Genomic DNA, 14,570 nt, shown 5'->3' with positions numbered 1-14,570 from the left:
AGTTAACGACCATTCTGTAAAAAAGCATGGAGTTTTGCTGATGTACTTCTTTAAAGACCATACGAGTTGTTTCCACAACCTTATTGTTAAATAAAGTTTTCCTTGTTCATTGTTCCTAATCAACGGGTCCTCTGTTCATCCAAGATCCTGCCTTCAAAGAGAAAGAGAGGGGATCCTCGTTATAAGAACTCGTCATTGTTCTGGTGGCAGTGAGATTTGGAAGTATATTTAAGTTTCCTCCAAATAAATGATGCCGATTCTGACCAGAGGGTCCCGGGATCCCCACAGGTCTCCAGGAAATCCCAGATTTTTTTCAACAGGATGGCTGGAATCGCAACTCCTGCAAAGCCCCATGAGAGAGGGCAAGTTTGGAAGCTTCTCAGATACATTGGTTGGTCACCAGAAAGTCTAATTCAGTGTTTCTCAAGCTTGGCCCCTTTAAGGTGGGTGGACTTCCACTCCCAGAATTCCCCAGCCAGCCATGGGGAGTTGGGAGTTGAAGTCCACCCACCTTAAAGGGGCTGAGCTTGAGAAACACTGGTCTAATCTGAAATGAGGCAGCTTTTGGCCTGGTCCAGATTCAGGGCTTTTCTTTGGTTCTCTCCTTGACCCCAAGAGCAACTGGTCCAAAGCTTTGCTGGGAACATTTTTATATCGAAGCACCCTAGAGGAGCATAGTGGGGGATAGAATGGTAGATCTCGGCAGGATTTCCCAGCCTTCGCCTCCATCAGTTGGGAGGTCAGCTCCCAGAATTCTCCAACCAACATGGCCAGCCCTGAGGATTCTGGGAGTTGAAGTCCACCCATCTGGAAGTTCCAAGATAAGGAACCCCAATCCAACTCTTTTCAGCAGTCTTGGGGAAGGCGATCGGGTGCATTTCAGGACCATTCCCAAAGGGTGCCTTTATCCAACTGAATGCACCGTCAGAGAAAAGCTTCAGAATGTCCTTTCACAAATGAACCAAAATTGAGATGCTCCCATGTTTGGGCTGAATGGGATTTCATGGAGAAGCTTGGTCCGTTCCTGGTTGTGGCTTATCCATCAAATGCCTTTGTTCCCTCAAATAAAAGAGGTTCACGGTGACTTCTACCATTTCTGGTTAGAAGCCAAGTCTTTGTTTAGTTTGGATCATCTGCTCTGGGGTGGGAGATCTGGACGTAGCATTCCTTTTTGTCCAAATAGGGCAATGTTGATACTGAGTTTTAATTCTTCTGGTTGACCAGGGCGGTCAGAAGAAAGGACTTTTTGCCTGATCTACTTATCTTAGTGCCAGCAGGGGACCTTTCCTAACTCAGAGTTGTCCGACCTGCTGGAGCTGCACAGGGCATCTATGGAAGGGGAGGGAGGTCAGAAAAGTCAAGATGGAGCCCACAAGCATGCAATGGAAGCTCTGCTCCTGTTATGCACATAACAACAGTGACCTGCTGAAATTTGTGGCTGCAGTTGGACATTACACATTTTTGTTTTATTTCTGTGGAGAATTACATTAAGTAGGAAGGGCTGAGAGGGACACTTGTAAAAACTCCATTGTGAGCCAGATCCCAGATGGGGGAGTTTGTTGTGCCATTAAAGAACTGAAAATCCCAAACTGAGCTAAGCCTCACTGGGGGTCCTGCCAGGATTTTCCAGATGTCCAACAGATGTTACTTTGCCCTTCCTTCCCTTCCTTCCCTCCCTCCCCCTGCTCCCTCCCTCCCTTCCTTCTTTCCTTCCTTCTCTCTATCCATCTTTCTCCCTCCCTCCCTCCCTCTCTCCCTTCCTTCCTCTTTCTCCATTTCCTTCCTTCCTTCCTTCCTTCCTTCCTTCCTTCCTTCCTTCCTTCCTTCCTTCCTTCCTTCCTTCCTTCCATCCTTCCTTCCTTCCCTCCCTCCCTCCCCTCCCTCTCTCTCTCCCTCCCTCCCTCCTTCTCCCTCTTCCTTTTCTTCTCCCCCCCTCTTCTTCATTCTCATCACCTCCATCCCACCAGGACTTTCTCCGCCTTCCTCTTGCTCCTGACGCACGTTCACTCGCCCTCCCTCTGTGGATTTATTGGAGGGCTGTTCTCTTTCTCGCGCTCTGTAGGACCAAACCGCCTCAGTGCACTTATTTCATTCGGCTTACTGGGCGGGGCAACATTTGGAGTGGGGACCGCGCGTGACGGGCGCCGTCTCCAAACGGACGCCAAGCTGGGCCTGACCATCCCTGAACCTTCATTGGCCAGAAGATGAGCTGGGCCGAGGCAGAGGGATTTTGTGGCAGCCCAAGACACGCCTGGAAGGGAGGGTGGCAGGAGCTTGTTTCGCCATCCAACACCTTATTTACTCATTCATTTATTTATATTACATTAAAAAAATACTTTCTAAAATGCCAAATGGGCAGAGAACCTGGCAGGCCCCAAAGAAACTACCTGCCAGGCCACAGAATCGACGTTGGCTTGCCCCTTCGGCCAGAAGGCAGAGAGCAGCCCAACGTTTGTAGACATTTGAAGGTGACTTCCAAAGGAAAAGTAAAAATTAATGGGCTCAAGCAGCAAGAAAAATAGCAAGGGGTTTAGAGTAAGAGGGATGGGGCAAAAACTCGCCAGGGGTGCCACACCACCCTACGTCAGGACTGGCAGCTGAGAAGACTCTTGTGTAGCCGCCAATACAATATTCGTACCTTTGCACTAAGCCAAGATAGTTTTAAGCATGATTAATGAAACCAGCCACAATGATCTAGGTCCACATGACATGCAAAGGTGTAAATCACAGTTTACAAGCCACAGTCATGATTGGGGTGTCTGTGGGGATGGGGGGGGAGGTAAAAAAAATCAAGATGGCGGCTGCAGTCACACAATCGAAGCCCCACCCCTTTCACATGCGCAGACACCCCTGGCCAGCGCAATGTTAGGACCCAAACTGATTCCCTGGTGATGCTCAGACCCTGCACTTAGGTAAAGGCTTAGCCGCTGCATTCTCACAGATGCTAAGCTTGGTTGGTGGGAAACCTGGTTAGTTCTCGGCAATTTGCACGAACCCAAACCCTTCTCTAACCGTGGGGCTCAATGTAATGTGCCAACTCCGGATTAACTGGGTAACCAGATTGTGTTGGGCAAACCGTCTGCTGCAACTTGCCTGCCCTCCTCGGGGTAGCCCTCTCAGCGTCTCAGAACAGGAAAGGGGGCACTCAGAGCCCAGCGGGCCTTCCTTTGCCTATTGGGTAGCGGGCAGAGACAGACCCAAAGCCTTCTGCTTCTACTTGGCCTGGCCCATCTGTTGTTCTCGCTCTCTTTCTCTCAGCCGAGTGGAGGGTCCTGCTTGGACCCCAACTGCCAGCAACCCCTCTTGTGCCCAAGCGTTGGAAGGAAGAAATCTACTTGCGACTTGGTTTGGCGACCGCCTTTTGCACCTCCGCCCTTCCAGAGGGCACTTCCTGGGAACCCAGCTCAGATCTCTGCCTCGCCACCACAGGCAAAACTTTTCCGGTTGTAGTTCGCCCAACCCATTGACTGGCAGAGATGAAATACTGTTTTGGCTTGGAAGGTTCTGCATTCGATGGGTTGCGTTTGGCTGCACCCTTTCTGCCCGCGCACGGCGTCCCCCGCCTCCCCGCCCCAAGGCTGCTCCAACTCACCCCTTCCTCAGCCACACCGAGGACCCCCTCTTCCCTCAAAACCAAGGAAGGAAAAGGTGTCCCGCATTTAACTCGAGCCAGAGAGATTTCCTTGGAAAACCTGTTTTTATTTTGTTTTCTACATTTGCCATCAGATGCCTAGCAAGAATTCTTGGGGTGGGGGGTGGGGCGGGTGACTACCAAGCTACTGTAAGAATAGATAGGATGAAACAGTCAAAGAAAAGCAGGACAGTTGGAAGGAAGGCATCTAGTTGCCAGCAGAGGACAGGGGCTATTTTTGGTGCACGGCGTTGTCCATCCCCAAGTGCTTTCAATCCCCTGGGGAACCACAACCACAGTTTGGAGCTGCATCATGCTGAAGAAACCCCTCCCAGCATCGCCGTCGCTTCCCTCCTAATCCCAACCCATGTGGCATGTGCTGTCCCCTCTCGGGACCGGCCAAATGCTGCGCCCCTTGCATGGCACCACGTGTGCTCCTGGCATGCTTGCTCCTTAAAAGGCGCCGTGGACGTGGCCTTGGCGATCAAAGGCCTGGAGAGGGGAACAGCTGGGGGAGCATCTGTTGTTGATGCAAGCGGGCTGGGAAGGAGATTTGGAAGGGGGGAGGCCCAGCAGGCAGGCTGGTGAGAAAGGGGCTTTGTCTCCCGGCTCCCGGTGGCTCTTTGGAGGGAGTTGAAAAAGACACCGGAATAACAGCCCGTCGAGCGTTCAGCAGCATCAGCCAAAGGACTTCAAAGTCCTTCTGGAGCCCTGGAGCACCAGCAGGAGTGAAGGGACCCTCAGGCACCAACCTACAGCCTTCTCTCCCCCAACAGGGAGGTGCTCAGCAGCATTAGGAAACGGACGGGGCCTCTTTCTTGGTGCCCGCAAGATGGGCCACTAAGGCAGGGTTTCTCAACCTCAGCAACTTTAAGATGGGTGGACGTCAACTCCCAGAATTCCCCAGCCAGCATGCATGGACTCCAACTCCCAGAATTCCCCATCCGGCAGGCATGGACTCCAACTCCCAGAATTCCCCATCCGGCAGGCATGGACTCCAACTCCCAGAATTCCCCATCCGGCAGGCATGGACTCCAACTCCCAGAATTCCCCATCCGGCAGGCATGGACTCCAACTCCCAGAATTCCCCATCCGGCAGGCATGGACTCCAACTCCCAGAATTCCCCATCCGGCAGGCATGGACTCCAACTCCCAGAATTCCCCAGCCAGCATGCTGGCTGGGGAATTCTGGGAGTTGGAGTCCACACTTCTTAAAGCTGCTGAAGTTGAGAAACAGTGCTAAGGTTTCATTGGCTTCTCCTGTGCTTTACAGATCACATTGAGGCCTTTAAAGCAATACAAAAATAAACTGTACTTTCCCTGGAAGTGCTGCTTCTTCAACAGGAAATACAACCAAAACCAACACGCAAGGGAGCAGCGGCATTGGCACGGGGAAATAAAATTCTGCAGACTAAACCCAGAGCCGGAGCTCCTGACTTGCACTGAAAATGGACGAAGCCTCTTAGCGAGAACCTTCTGAATGCTGAGAGTTTGCCGACAAGATCCCGTATTAGGGGTCTCTCGGCTCCTTTTCCAGAGAGGTTAGCGAGTGCATTGACGTGCCCCGAGCTTCGCTTTCCTCAGATACCCCGAAGACGGCACTCTTTCTGGCCATCCGCGAACTGTTTCCGAACGGGCAGCCTGGAAAATGGAGCACGGCGGAGGAGCTGGCCCGGCCTCGTGAATCGTCTCAGGAAGTGGCAGCTCCTGGACCAGGTTAGGGTTTGGATGCGACGCCACCAGGAAATCCCAGGAGTGGAGGCTAGATGGGGAGTCAAAACATATCCTGGAAGAAGGCAATGGGGAGCCACCTTCATGCTGATTACGTGATCAGGAAGTCACCAGGAGCAGCCCAACTTGTGTTAACCCTGCGAGGTCGGCCAAGTCAGGAAACAGACCCCACGAGAAATACTAGGACTCTACTTTCTTGATCTAGGCCCTGCTAAGAGAACCTCGAAAGCCTGAGCGCGTTTCCCTTCCCTCCCTCTCATACCAAAGAGAATTGAGTGGGGGCCATCTTGAGTTTCTTTCTGACCCTGTCTTGTCTTCCGGGACTGACCTCAGGTTTTGCTGATGGACTCTGCATCTCTTCTCCAAGAACGGACTCCACGTATCTTCTCCAAGATCATCTCGGAACCCCTCTACATCTTCAGCTCCTTAGGTTGCAGCCTCTAGCCAACCAGCTAAACAGGGTCAAACTCAGTTGGACTTGGATGCTGGCTGGGGAATTCTGGGAGTTGAAGTCCACATGTCTTCAAGTGGCCAAGGTTGAGAAACCCTGGTCTAGGATCTCCACATTTGTAAGTGTCCCCTTCAGAATGGCAGGAAATTCTGATGTCAGCATTCCTAGTCAAAGGCACCCTTGAGAATGGCCAAAGTGGAGGGCAAGGGTTCTTGCTGCCCGTAGAGTTGCTGGTGGTGCCCCCTTGGAAGCCAGCATCCTTAGATGGACAAACCAGGATGGTACGCGATCACAGGAAACCAATGCTTGCCCTCCCCAATGGGACACCCTTCGGAGGGATTGGGGTACAACCCCCTCCCCTGCCCAGATAGCCAGTCCAAGCACTGGGAGGGCACCAGGTTGGAGAAAGCCAGCTGTCTGGCTCCGGGGAATAGAAGTCTTCCCTTCCCAAGAGCCTCGTTCAAGGCAATGCAAGACCGCCACCTGCAGGCCATGCTGGGCGTTGCAGCCAGCCCACCCACCTGGGGCAGAAATAGCCAGGGATTTAAAAGGTGCAGAAAAGAGATCATGTGGGATCATGTGTCATCCTTCCTCAGGCCAGATCAGCGTTTCTCAACTTTGGCCGCTTGAAGATGGGTGGATTTCCAACTCCCAGAATTCCCCAGCCAGCATGGAATTCTGGGAGTTGAAGTCCACACATCTTCAAGGGGCCAAGGCTGAGAAACACTGATGCAAGGGAACCATTTTTTTTCAAGCTGAACTCGACTTCATGGGTTTGTTGGTCATTTCCTTGGAAATAATATATGGACACGGTTTGCCATTGTTTTTCTGGGGCATTCCAGCCCCCGTCTAGTCTGCTAACTTGGGATTTCCTAGTGGTCTCCCATCCATGCATCAGGTTTGACCCTGTTTAATTTAGCCAATGTCAGCCAAGACCAGCTAAGTGCTGCCACCTAGCGAAGCATTTGTCCTTGGGTCTGAAATGAGCCTTGCTAATTTCACTGGCTAATTCAGATCTCCTTCAACAAAAGCTGGCGACCTCGTGGCCACAACGGAGAAGGGAAAGTTGCTTCGTTCTTCCGGGATGTTTCCTGACATTCCAGCCTAGCTTACGGCCCTCTGAGATTCGCTGATACTCTCCCATCCTAGAATTAGCCAAATCTAACCTTGCTTACATTTTTGAGATGATCCAAGGTTGGCTAGCTGCTGTCCCTTAGCGGGGCAAAAATTAGCCCCAGCATGATTTTTTTAAAAGAAGCTCCACCCCACCGCACAGCTGGAAATCCTAATCCGTTCTGGGCTGCTATTCCCTTTGGGTCTTCCACCCCCTTACTGAAGTTCTTGGCTCCTCCAAAAAGCATGAACGGTGGCCCTTGGATCCAGTCCAAATGCTCCAAAGCCGCTGCGATCTGATCAGAATTCGCACTTCGCTCTGAACGGGTGGTCCCGGTTGGCAAGTTGAGTCGACGGGTCTGTGCACGGACCAACGTCTGTGCGTGGATTCAGGAGCCCCTGATCCAGTGTCGACACGTCAAATCAACTGATTTTTTTAAAAAAAATTATATATAATGTTTATTAAGTTTCAGAAAGCAGTAAAATACAAAAAGATCAAAAGGAGAGAGAAAAATATAACAAAAGAGGAAAAAATACCAAAAAGGAAAAGTAACTTCCGACTGTCTTTGGTCCAGGTGTGGGTATAAAATAAATTCACCTGGTATCCAATATTTGAAAATTCACATCCTAAAAACTATCCTTTACTAACAGTGTTTTAAAAAACTACAAAGTAAGTCTTTATCAGCATCCCATCCAATTTAAATCCAGCAATTCAAAGTTCCTGTTCTGGTCTGATCGCCCTCAAACCCAATTTTTCAAAGCAGTGCATAAACCAAAGAGTTGCCATTTTGGGAATCCGGTCCTGGATCATCTAAGAATAAACGGCAGCTGTCGGACTGCCCAGGAGACAGCGGGGAACCAGTTCAACAAAGAATAATGCAAGCAAGTGGCTGAGAGATTAAATTCACCCCTTGGCTCTTGCGGGGAGGGGCACCGCTTTTTCCTGCTCCTAGCAAACTTGGACGGTTTGGGAGAGCAGGAGCAAACTGAGACAGCAAATTCTTGCAGTGTGCTTTAAAGGGCAAGCGAGAGAGAGAGAGAGAGAGAGAGATCCCTGCCCCAAAGCGCTTACAGAGTGGGAAGCAGGAGGGGAAGAGCTGAGTACATGAAGGGCATGGAAGAATTAAGGGAACTGGGTATGTTTAGCCCAGTGTTGCTCAACCTTGGCAGCTTGAAGATGTGTGGACTTCAACTCCCAGAATTCCCCAGCCAGCTTTGCTGGCTGGGGAATTCTGGGAGTTGAAGTCCACACATCTTCAAGTTGCCAAGGTTGAGAAACACTGGTTTAGCCTAAGGAGGAGAAGCTGGAGGAGAGACAGGGTAACAGTTTTCCAACTCTTGAAGGGTTGTCCAGGGAAGAGGCTGTGGATTTATTCTCCATCATGCCCGAAGGCAGGACAAGAACCAACAGGTGGAGGCTTTAGAGATGGACATCCAACCTCAAAATAAGGAGGAATTTCCTGACTGTGAGGAAAGTGGAACTGTCTGTCTCCTGGAGTCATGAGGGCTCCACCCCTGGAGGGTTTCGAGTCAATGGAGATGATCTGAAGATTCCTGCCCTGGGCGAGGGGCAGGTTAGATGACCTCCAAGATCCCTTCCAACTCTGGTTCTCAAAGAGACCCAAGAGCCATGAGCTGGACCCGTGGATTGCAGGTGCGAACAACTCAGGGGTGTTTTTTGGACCCCAGAAGCATCCCGGATCTCGACTCCTTTTGGGGAGGAGAAATTTAGACCATTTCAGAGCAGGCAACCTTGGTTGGGACCGGGACTCCTGCTTCTTGCCGTCCATGACACCCACAAAACCGTTTCCAGCGCCCTAACTCAGTAGGCTCCTATCTTTCTCTTAACTCTTTCTCGGTGCTGACTTTCCTGGGTCAACACAGGGAAGACCATTCTTGCAACTATTCTGATTGCGATTGTCCCCCCTTCTCCTTCATGCACTCGCTTTGCATTGCTCTCTAAAATCAAGTTCCTCTTTTGGGGGTTTTCTGAAGGGCGTGGTCCAAAACGTCAAGTTTGGGGCTGCGATGAAGCGACCGAGGCGCTCCCTGTTTTCGTGCGCACTGCGTGCATCGAAGCTCAGGAAAGCTGTTGCACCTGGGAATCCAAAACCGAGCTGGGTGCAGCCAGAAATTTTAGCGTCACAGGCTGAGTTTGTCGTCAGGCAGCTGAATCGGAGGCAGTCCAAATCTGCCGCCAATGGAGCCCAGGAAGATCTAATCTGGCCTTTTGCAAATGGCACCTTCTGGAGGTGTTGGGATTGCAATTCCCAGAATCGCACGCAGTTGAAGGAAGTTGCTGTTCCAACACATCTGTAGGGCATCCAATTGGGGGAATGGGTCCAGCCCAGCCCAGCCCAGCCCAATTTAACCCACCCAGCAGGCAGGTAGAGACGAGCTCACAATGTCTGGAGAGCAAACACGATAGGAGAAACACCAGTGGTGTTTCGGCGCCTGCCAGAACGTTTGCTTTCTGACATTACTTCGGCTCTCACAAGTTTCAAGGATTAAAGTTTCCCCTTCTAGGTCGTCTTTTCTCTCTTAATATCAGAGAGCAATTGTGTAACGCGAGCTAGCCCGGAGCATTTGCAAGCAGTATGAAGCAGGATTTTTAATCTGCCGACTTCCCCTGCTTGGTCGGCTGGTTGCTTCTGAGTCCCAGCCCCAGGAAGAAAAGAGGCCGAGGGTTCCCACTGCTCCTGGCTGGGATTCACTTCATCTCACTTCTTCCAGGGGAAAAGCATGGCAGATGGCGATTCCCCGCTCTAGCCCCCCAGCGCGATTTGCTAGAGACTATTGGATGAGAAATGCAGCTGGTGAACAGGGAAAAAGCACCGGGGCCAAACCATGTTCGTCAGTCCAAGCGTAGGGGCGCATGTGCATAACCCAGAGGCCTCGGTTTGTTTCAGCCGGAACCGGTGCTCTTTTCCCCCAGCCTGGACCCAGAGAGAGCTCTTCTCCCAACCTCCTCATTTTCAGAAAAGCGCCTCTCTTCCTGACCGCGCAGCTGCCTCCTTCACTGCATGCAGCGAAGCTGAAGCGAGCAGCTTCGCTCGTCCCCAGGACCACCTGTCCCACCCGCTGCCACGTTCAGACATGTCCTTCCCTAAGCCAGGAATGCGGACAGCTGGCCCTCGAGCCACTGAGCTCCAGGACCACTTCGGAGGGTGCCTGCAAACGCTCAGCTGCCAAGAAAGAAAAGGCATTTCCTTTTTCGAAGGAGCTTCTCCCCGTGGCTTCTGCCCGCCCAGTAAGAGGGGACAGGTTGGGCTCCCTCCGGCGTCAGGAACATCCTCTTCAGGGACCACGAGGTCAGGCCTTCGAAGGGAGAACATCCCTTCCCAGGGGAGACGGGCTCCCGGCCGCCTGGCTTTCGGGAAAGCCACCAAAGGCCTGGGAAGAGAGAGGCCCCTCCGGCTATGAGGCTGGAAGTCGGGGCGGTTCCTCTGCTTCAGTCAGGGCCGATGAGGACCTTCCCTTCCTTACGGACCACTCTGAGCTTTGGCGTTCTGAGCAGCACGATAAACGGCAGTAAGCAAAGCTCTTTTCCGATAGCCGTATTTATGAAACGTCACCCTATTTTTAAGGAACCTTTAGCGGACAGAAAGTTCTCCAAGGGCTGGGAAGACTTTTGCTGGCTAACTGGGGTGGATTCATTTTGGATCCCGCCTCCCATTTCCATGGGAGACAATGACGCATAGCTCAGTCGTGCTGTGGGGCCAAAGGCCTGGAGGCACGGCCATCTTCGAGAGATGCAGACTTAACCAGAAACTTTTCCTTCCCTACATTTGTTGCAACTTCCAGTGGGGGGAAAAATCATTATTTTTTTGTTCTTTCATTGCCATTTTATTTAATTTTTTAATTTTTTTCCTTTTACATAAAAACTTCAGTAAAAATTGGATAAAGTAAAATGATTTAAGCAGTAAAATCAATCTTATCAACATAGCACATGGCCTGCCCGAACCCTGAGGCAGCCTGTTTGCAAATATTTACATGATAACAGATTAAACCTTGCAGAGGACAACAAAAAACAAAAGAAAAGGAAACAAAAATGACCCCCCCCTTTTAAAACTATTCTTACAAAGTGTTCCCATGATATCAACATGTGTTGGGCTAAAAGGGAGGGGGGCAAATGAAAGAAAAATTCAATATATTCACATATACGTTAAAATATCATACAGATCTTGGTGGGAGAGGAGATGAACTCACACGTTGTTGCACTAAGAAAGCACCGCCAGATGACAAGTTTTGGGTCTGCTTGCAAAGAGGGAACATGGAGTGGTAGTGACCAGGGGTGGGTGTGCAAATGCTTTTGCACGCCACTGTTTCTGCCTGGCCTCCAAACCCAGTCAGGAAAGGAGACGGTCGAGCCGCAAGATCCGTGGTGTGGTTATCCAGAGAGGACCCCACAAAGGTGTGAACCTTGCCCAGGAAAAGCATACGGTCCACAACAGGCAGGATCCGGTGAACGAGGGGAGAGCGTCACCCTGCTGTGCTTATTCCATGTCGGTGTCCTCTTTGGGTTTATAAACAGCCCCAAATTTCTGCATGTATTTCTTGATATATTCCTTTGTTTTGTGTTTCACATTCTCGTTGCATTCCAGGTCTTCAGGAGTTTTGCAGTATTTCAGTTCCTTGTTCATCACGCCGTGGGTGAGCTGCGAGACAAGAAGGAAAAGAGAACAGAGCTGGTTAGGAAGACAGAAGGCCTGCCGGTCGCCGGAAGGCAAGAAGACCTTGGCTGTTTTCTGGAAGCAGTGGGGGGGGGAAGCTGCAGATGACGGACGCTTTTTGAAAAACCATGCCCCTGTATGCCACAGAAATTAAGCAGGAAACATGTAGGCTGCCACATTATTCTCATGATCAGGAACGGGGAAAGGTGAAGAACTAGCAAACCAAAGGATTGGGCATTTGTTAGCAATGACAACCACGCAGGTGCTCCCTTTGGCGTGGGATGTGGTTAATCTTTGCCAGGGGTCCTCAAGAAATTTTTGGGTTTGGATAAGGAAGGCAAAATTCTGCGCCGTTACGAGTGAATGACAATGCCAGGGATTTCAAGGAAAATCTCCTGGCTCTGATCTGATTGCCACCAACTCAGTGGGCATTCCTGATTGAAAAAATGCCTCTGCTTCCAAGCAATCAAGCAGGCATCTGGGTCTGTTTCTCTTCATAAAAACGGCACGCAGATCCTCCTGGCAACTGGCTGGAAGTAAAGACCCAACTCAGCCCCCCAAATGGAGAACAGCGGGAAGCGTCTTGTTCTAAGAGGAGGAGAAATGCAGCAATAGGGCAGACGTTTCCGGTTGTCAACAGCACTTCTTCCAGAGTAGGAGTCCAGCTGCCCCAAGCTGGCCCTGGCCACCCTCTGGTCCCCTGCAGATGTGAGCAGCTGCTCGTCACATACATCTGGGATGCTAAATGGAAAATGCTATTCAGAAGACAAGAACCTCCCAGAAACAGAAATCTGGCAGGAATTTCAAAGAAGTCTTTCATTTCCCAGTGGTGTGGCTGGCACGTAACAATTCTTATTCCCATTCTTCCAATTTAAAGACACAGCGAGCTCCTTTGCCTTTGGGTAAAACTTTCTTTTTCTCCCACCGCTATCTCAAGCCTGCCTGCCTGCTTTCCTTCCCAAATGTCTCTAAAGTAAATTAAAATGCAGCCTCAGGCAACTATACTTTGGATCAGTCTTGATTCCCTTTTGCCCTAGATATTATCTTAATTCTTCCTGATTTTGAAGGAAGAACTTGAATCACATTCTGAGCTAAGTGGGGCAGATTCATCTTCCCAGCAGCCATGCTACACCGATGTGTCTCAAAGCTTTCACTTGAAGGCTTGTTTCGAAAAGAGGCTTCTAGAAACTTGGAAGGAGGAAAGGAGAGCTCAGCCCTGGGAGGGACCAGTCCCCCCACATTTCCCCAAATGCCAGTGATATCACATCACCTGGGGACTTCAATGCTTGCTTGTCTGTGGAGGCCTTGAAGCTCACTTCTGGCCCTGACCATTTTTACTGCAAGCACACGCTGGAACCAATGCACGAGCTGAAGTAAACTCACCTTGCGTGCCAGATGCTTGAAGTCTTCAGTTGTGGTTATCCGCCCAACTTTGCAGTCTGGTTTGCGATAGGGGTTCAGGCATTGCACGATAAACTGTGACATCTGGGGGGGGGAGGAGATGATATGAAATCCCAGGCCTTAAAACCAGCACCACCCTGCAAGGGAGGACGACGGACTGGACAGGACAGGACAGGACAGGCTAACTAAAACCCGACACTAACATTAGTGTCACGTTTATTTGGATTGTTTCATTACGAACGCCGCCCAGAGTCACTACATGAGATGGACAGCTATATAAATGTGGTAAATAAATAAGCATAAATAAGCATCTTCACTTGGAAGATGCGGTGCACAAAACATGTACATTTTTCTTGAATATTATCAAACTTGCTCTCGGGGTAGTCAAAAGGGCAGGGAGGGACACCTAACGGCAGGATTAATAACCCAGCTGCACAACAGGAGCAGCTGAACTGGCTTCACCCCGAAAGAGGGAGCGACTCACCTCTTTCCGGAACACCTCCTTGCTCTTCTTGGCCAGTTCACTGGAAGTATCTGCTTCAGCAGTTTTGGGCTTTTTGGAAGACTAGAGAAAGGCCCACCCAAACACGGAAGAATTATTCTGGGAAACAATTGTTGTATTTTACAGAAAATGAAGGTTCCCCTCCCCCCCCCCGCCCACCCCAGAGCACAAGGCAGCTGAGAAGACAGAAATATATGAACGCTTGCCTTGGGAATTCAGACAGTCATTTCATGACTTATTCTTTTATTTGTATTTTCCATGTTTTATATCACTGGAAACAAGCCACAGGAAGTTTTTGTGACTCAGAACAGGCTTGTGGGGTGTTCAGGGCCTGAGTTGACCATGTTGTTGAACCTCATTTTAGAGGGTATCTTCAGGGTGTCAGAGTCTGCACGCTCAATTCCCAAGTCCAGGAAATCCTCTGGAGCCTATTTGCTTCCAGTAAAGATTTCTTTATTGAGAAGCAGCATACAGCATTCCATAGATTGCTGAGACTGACCCTCCCCGGCCAGAGCTCTCCTTTTAACCCCCCTCTATTCTAATTTTCCCGCTTGATTCCTTCGTGCCTCTTCGCGCCTCTTCTTTGGTCCCGTGGCCGTCCGACCTTGCTGGCGCCTCTCGCCAAGATAACGGTGCACCTGGCCTCTGCTGTTTATTGTCCACCCTCCCTCTTGACTTTTATGGCAGGAACAAGCAAGCGGGTATTGTACAAGTTATGGTTCTTGTCTAAACTAACATTTGAACCTACTAGCTATTTGTCTACATTATAAATTTTCTAATGACTTTCTAATAGCCTTTCAATAGTTGCTTGCATAGATCCTGACACAGGGTTTATTTGAGAAGTTCTGTAATGATATTTTCTCTACAAGGAGATTACAAGGGACTCAAAGTAGCAGCCTAGTTTAGATGCCCAATGCAATTTAAGATACAAGCAATGGTTTGAACTTTGGGATGGAATGCAGGGTTAGGGCTGCTTTCATGTTCCATTTGCTCAGCAGTTGAATCTCTTGACAAACCCTAGTTAGCACAAACTGTGGTCCACACACACACTTTGATCCATGGGTTGAT

The 14,570-nt window shown here is 50.2% G+C and overlaps 1 protein-coding gene across 3 annotated transcripts in view; it reads right to left on the bottom strand.

The window, feature by feature from the left end:
• Positions 1-10,759: 10,759 nt before the first annotated feature.
• Positions 10,760-14,570, bottom strand: part of SETD2 (SET domain containing 2, histone lysine methyltransferase) — a 67,662-nt gene continuing 63,851 nt past the window's right edge. For all 3 annotated transcript variants that reach the window (XM_088150616.1, XM_088150617.1, XM_088150618.1), the window contains 3 exons: positions 13,485-13,565; positions 12,983-13,084; positions 10,760-11,584 (listed from right to left, as the gene is read on the bottom strand). In XM_088150616.1, the coding sequence (XP_088006742.1) occupies positions 11,423-11,584; positions 12,983-13,084; positions 13,485-13,565 (345 nt within the window). In that variant the 3' untranslated portion in view covers positions 10,760-11,422. The remainder of the gene's footprint in view (positions 11,585-12,982; positions 13,085-13,484; positions 13,566-14,570) is intronic.

This window comes from Python bivittatus, unplaced genomic scaffold (genome assembly GCF_059951505.1).
Source record: "Python bivittatus isolate LINGU-HERP-01145 unplaced genomic scaffold, Pbiv_v1 ctg000610_np1212, whole genome shotgun sequence".
In the NCBI taxonomy this organism is placed as follows: domain Eukaryota; kingdom Metazoa; phylum Chordata; class Lepidosauria; order Squamata; family Pythonidae; genus Python; species Python bivittatus.
Note: the sequence above shows the minus strand (reverse complement) of the source record. Positions and strands in the feature narration are given on the sequence as shown.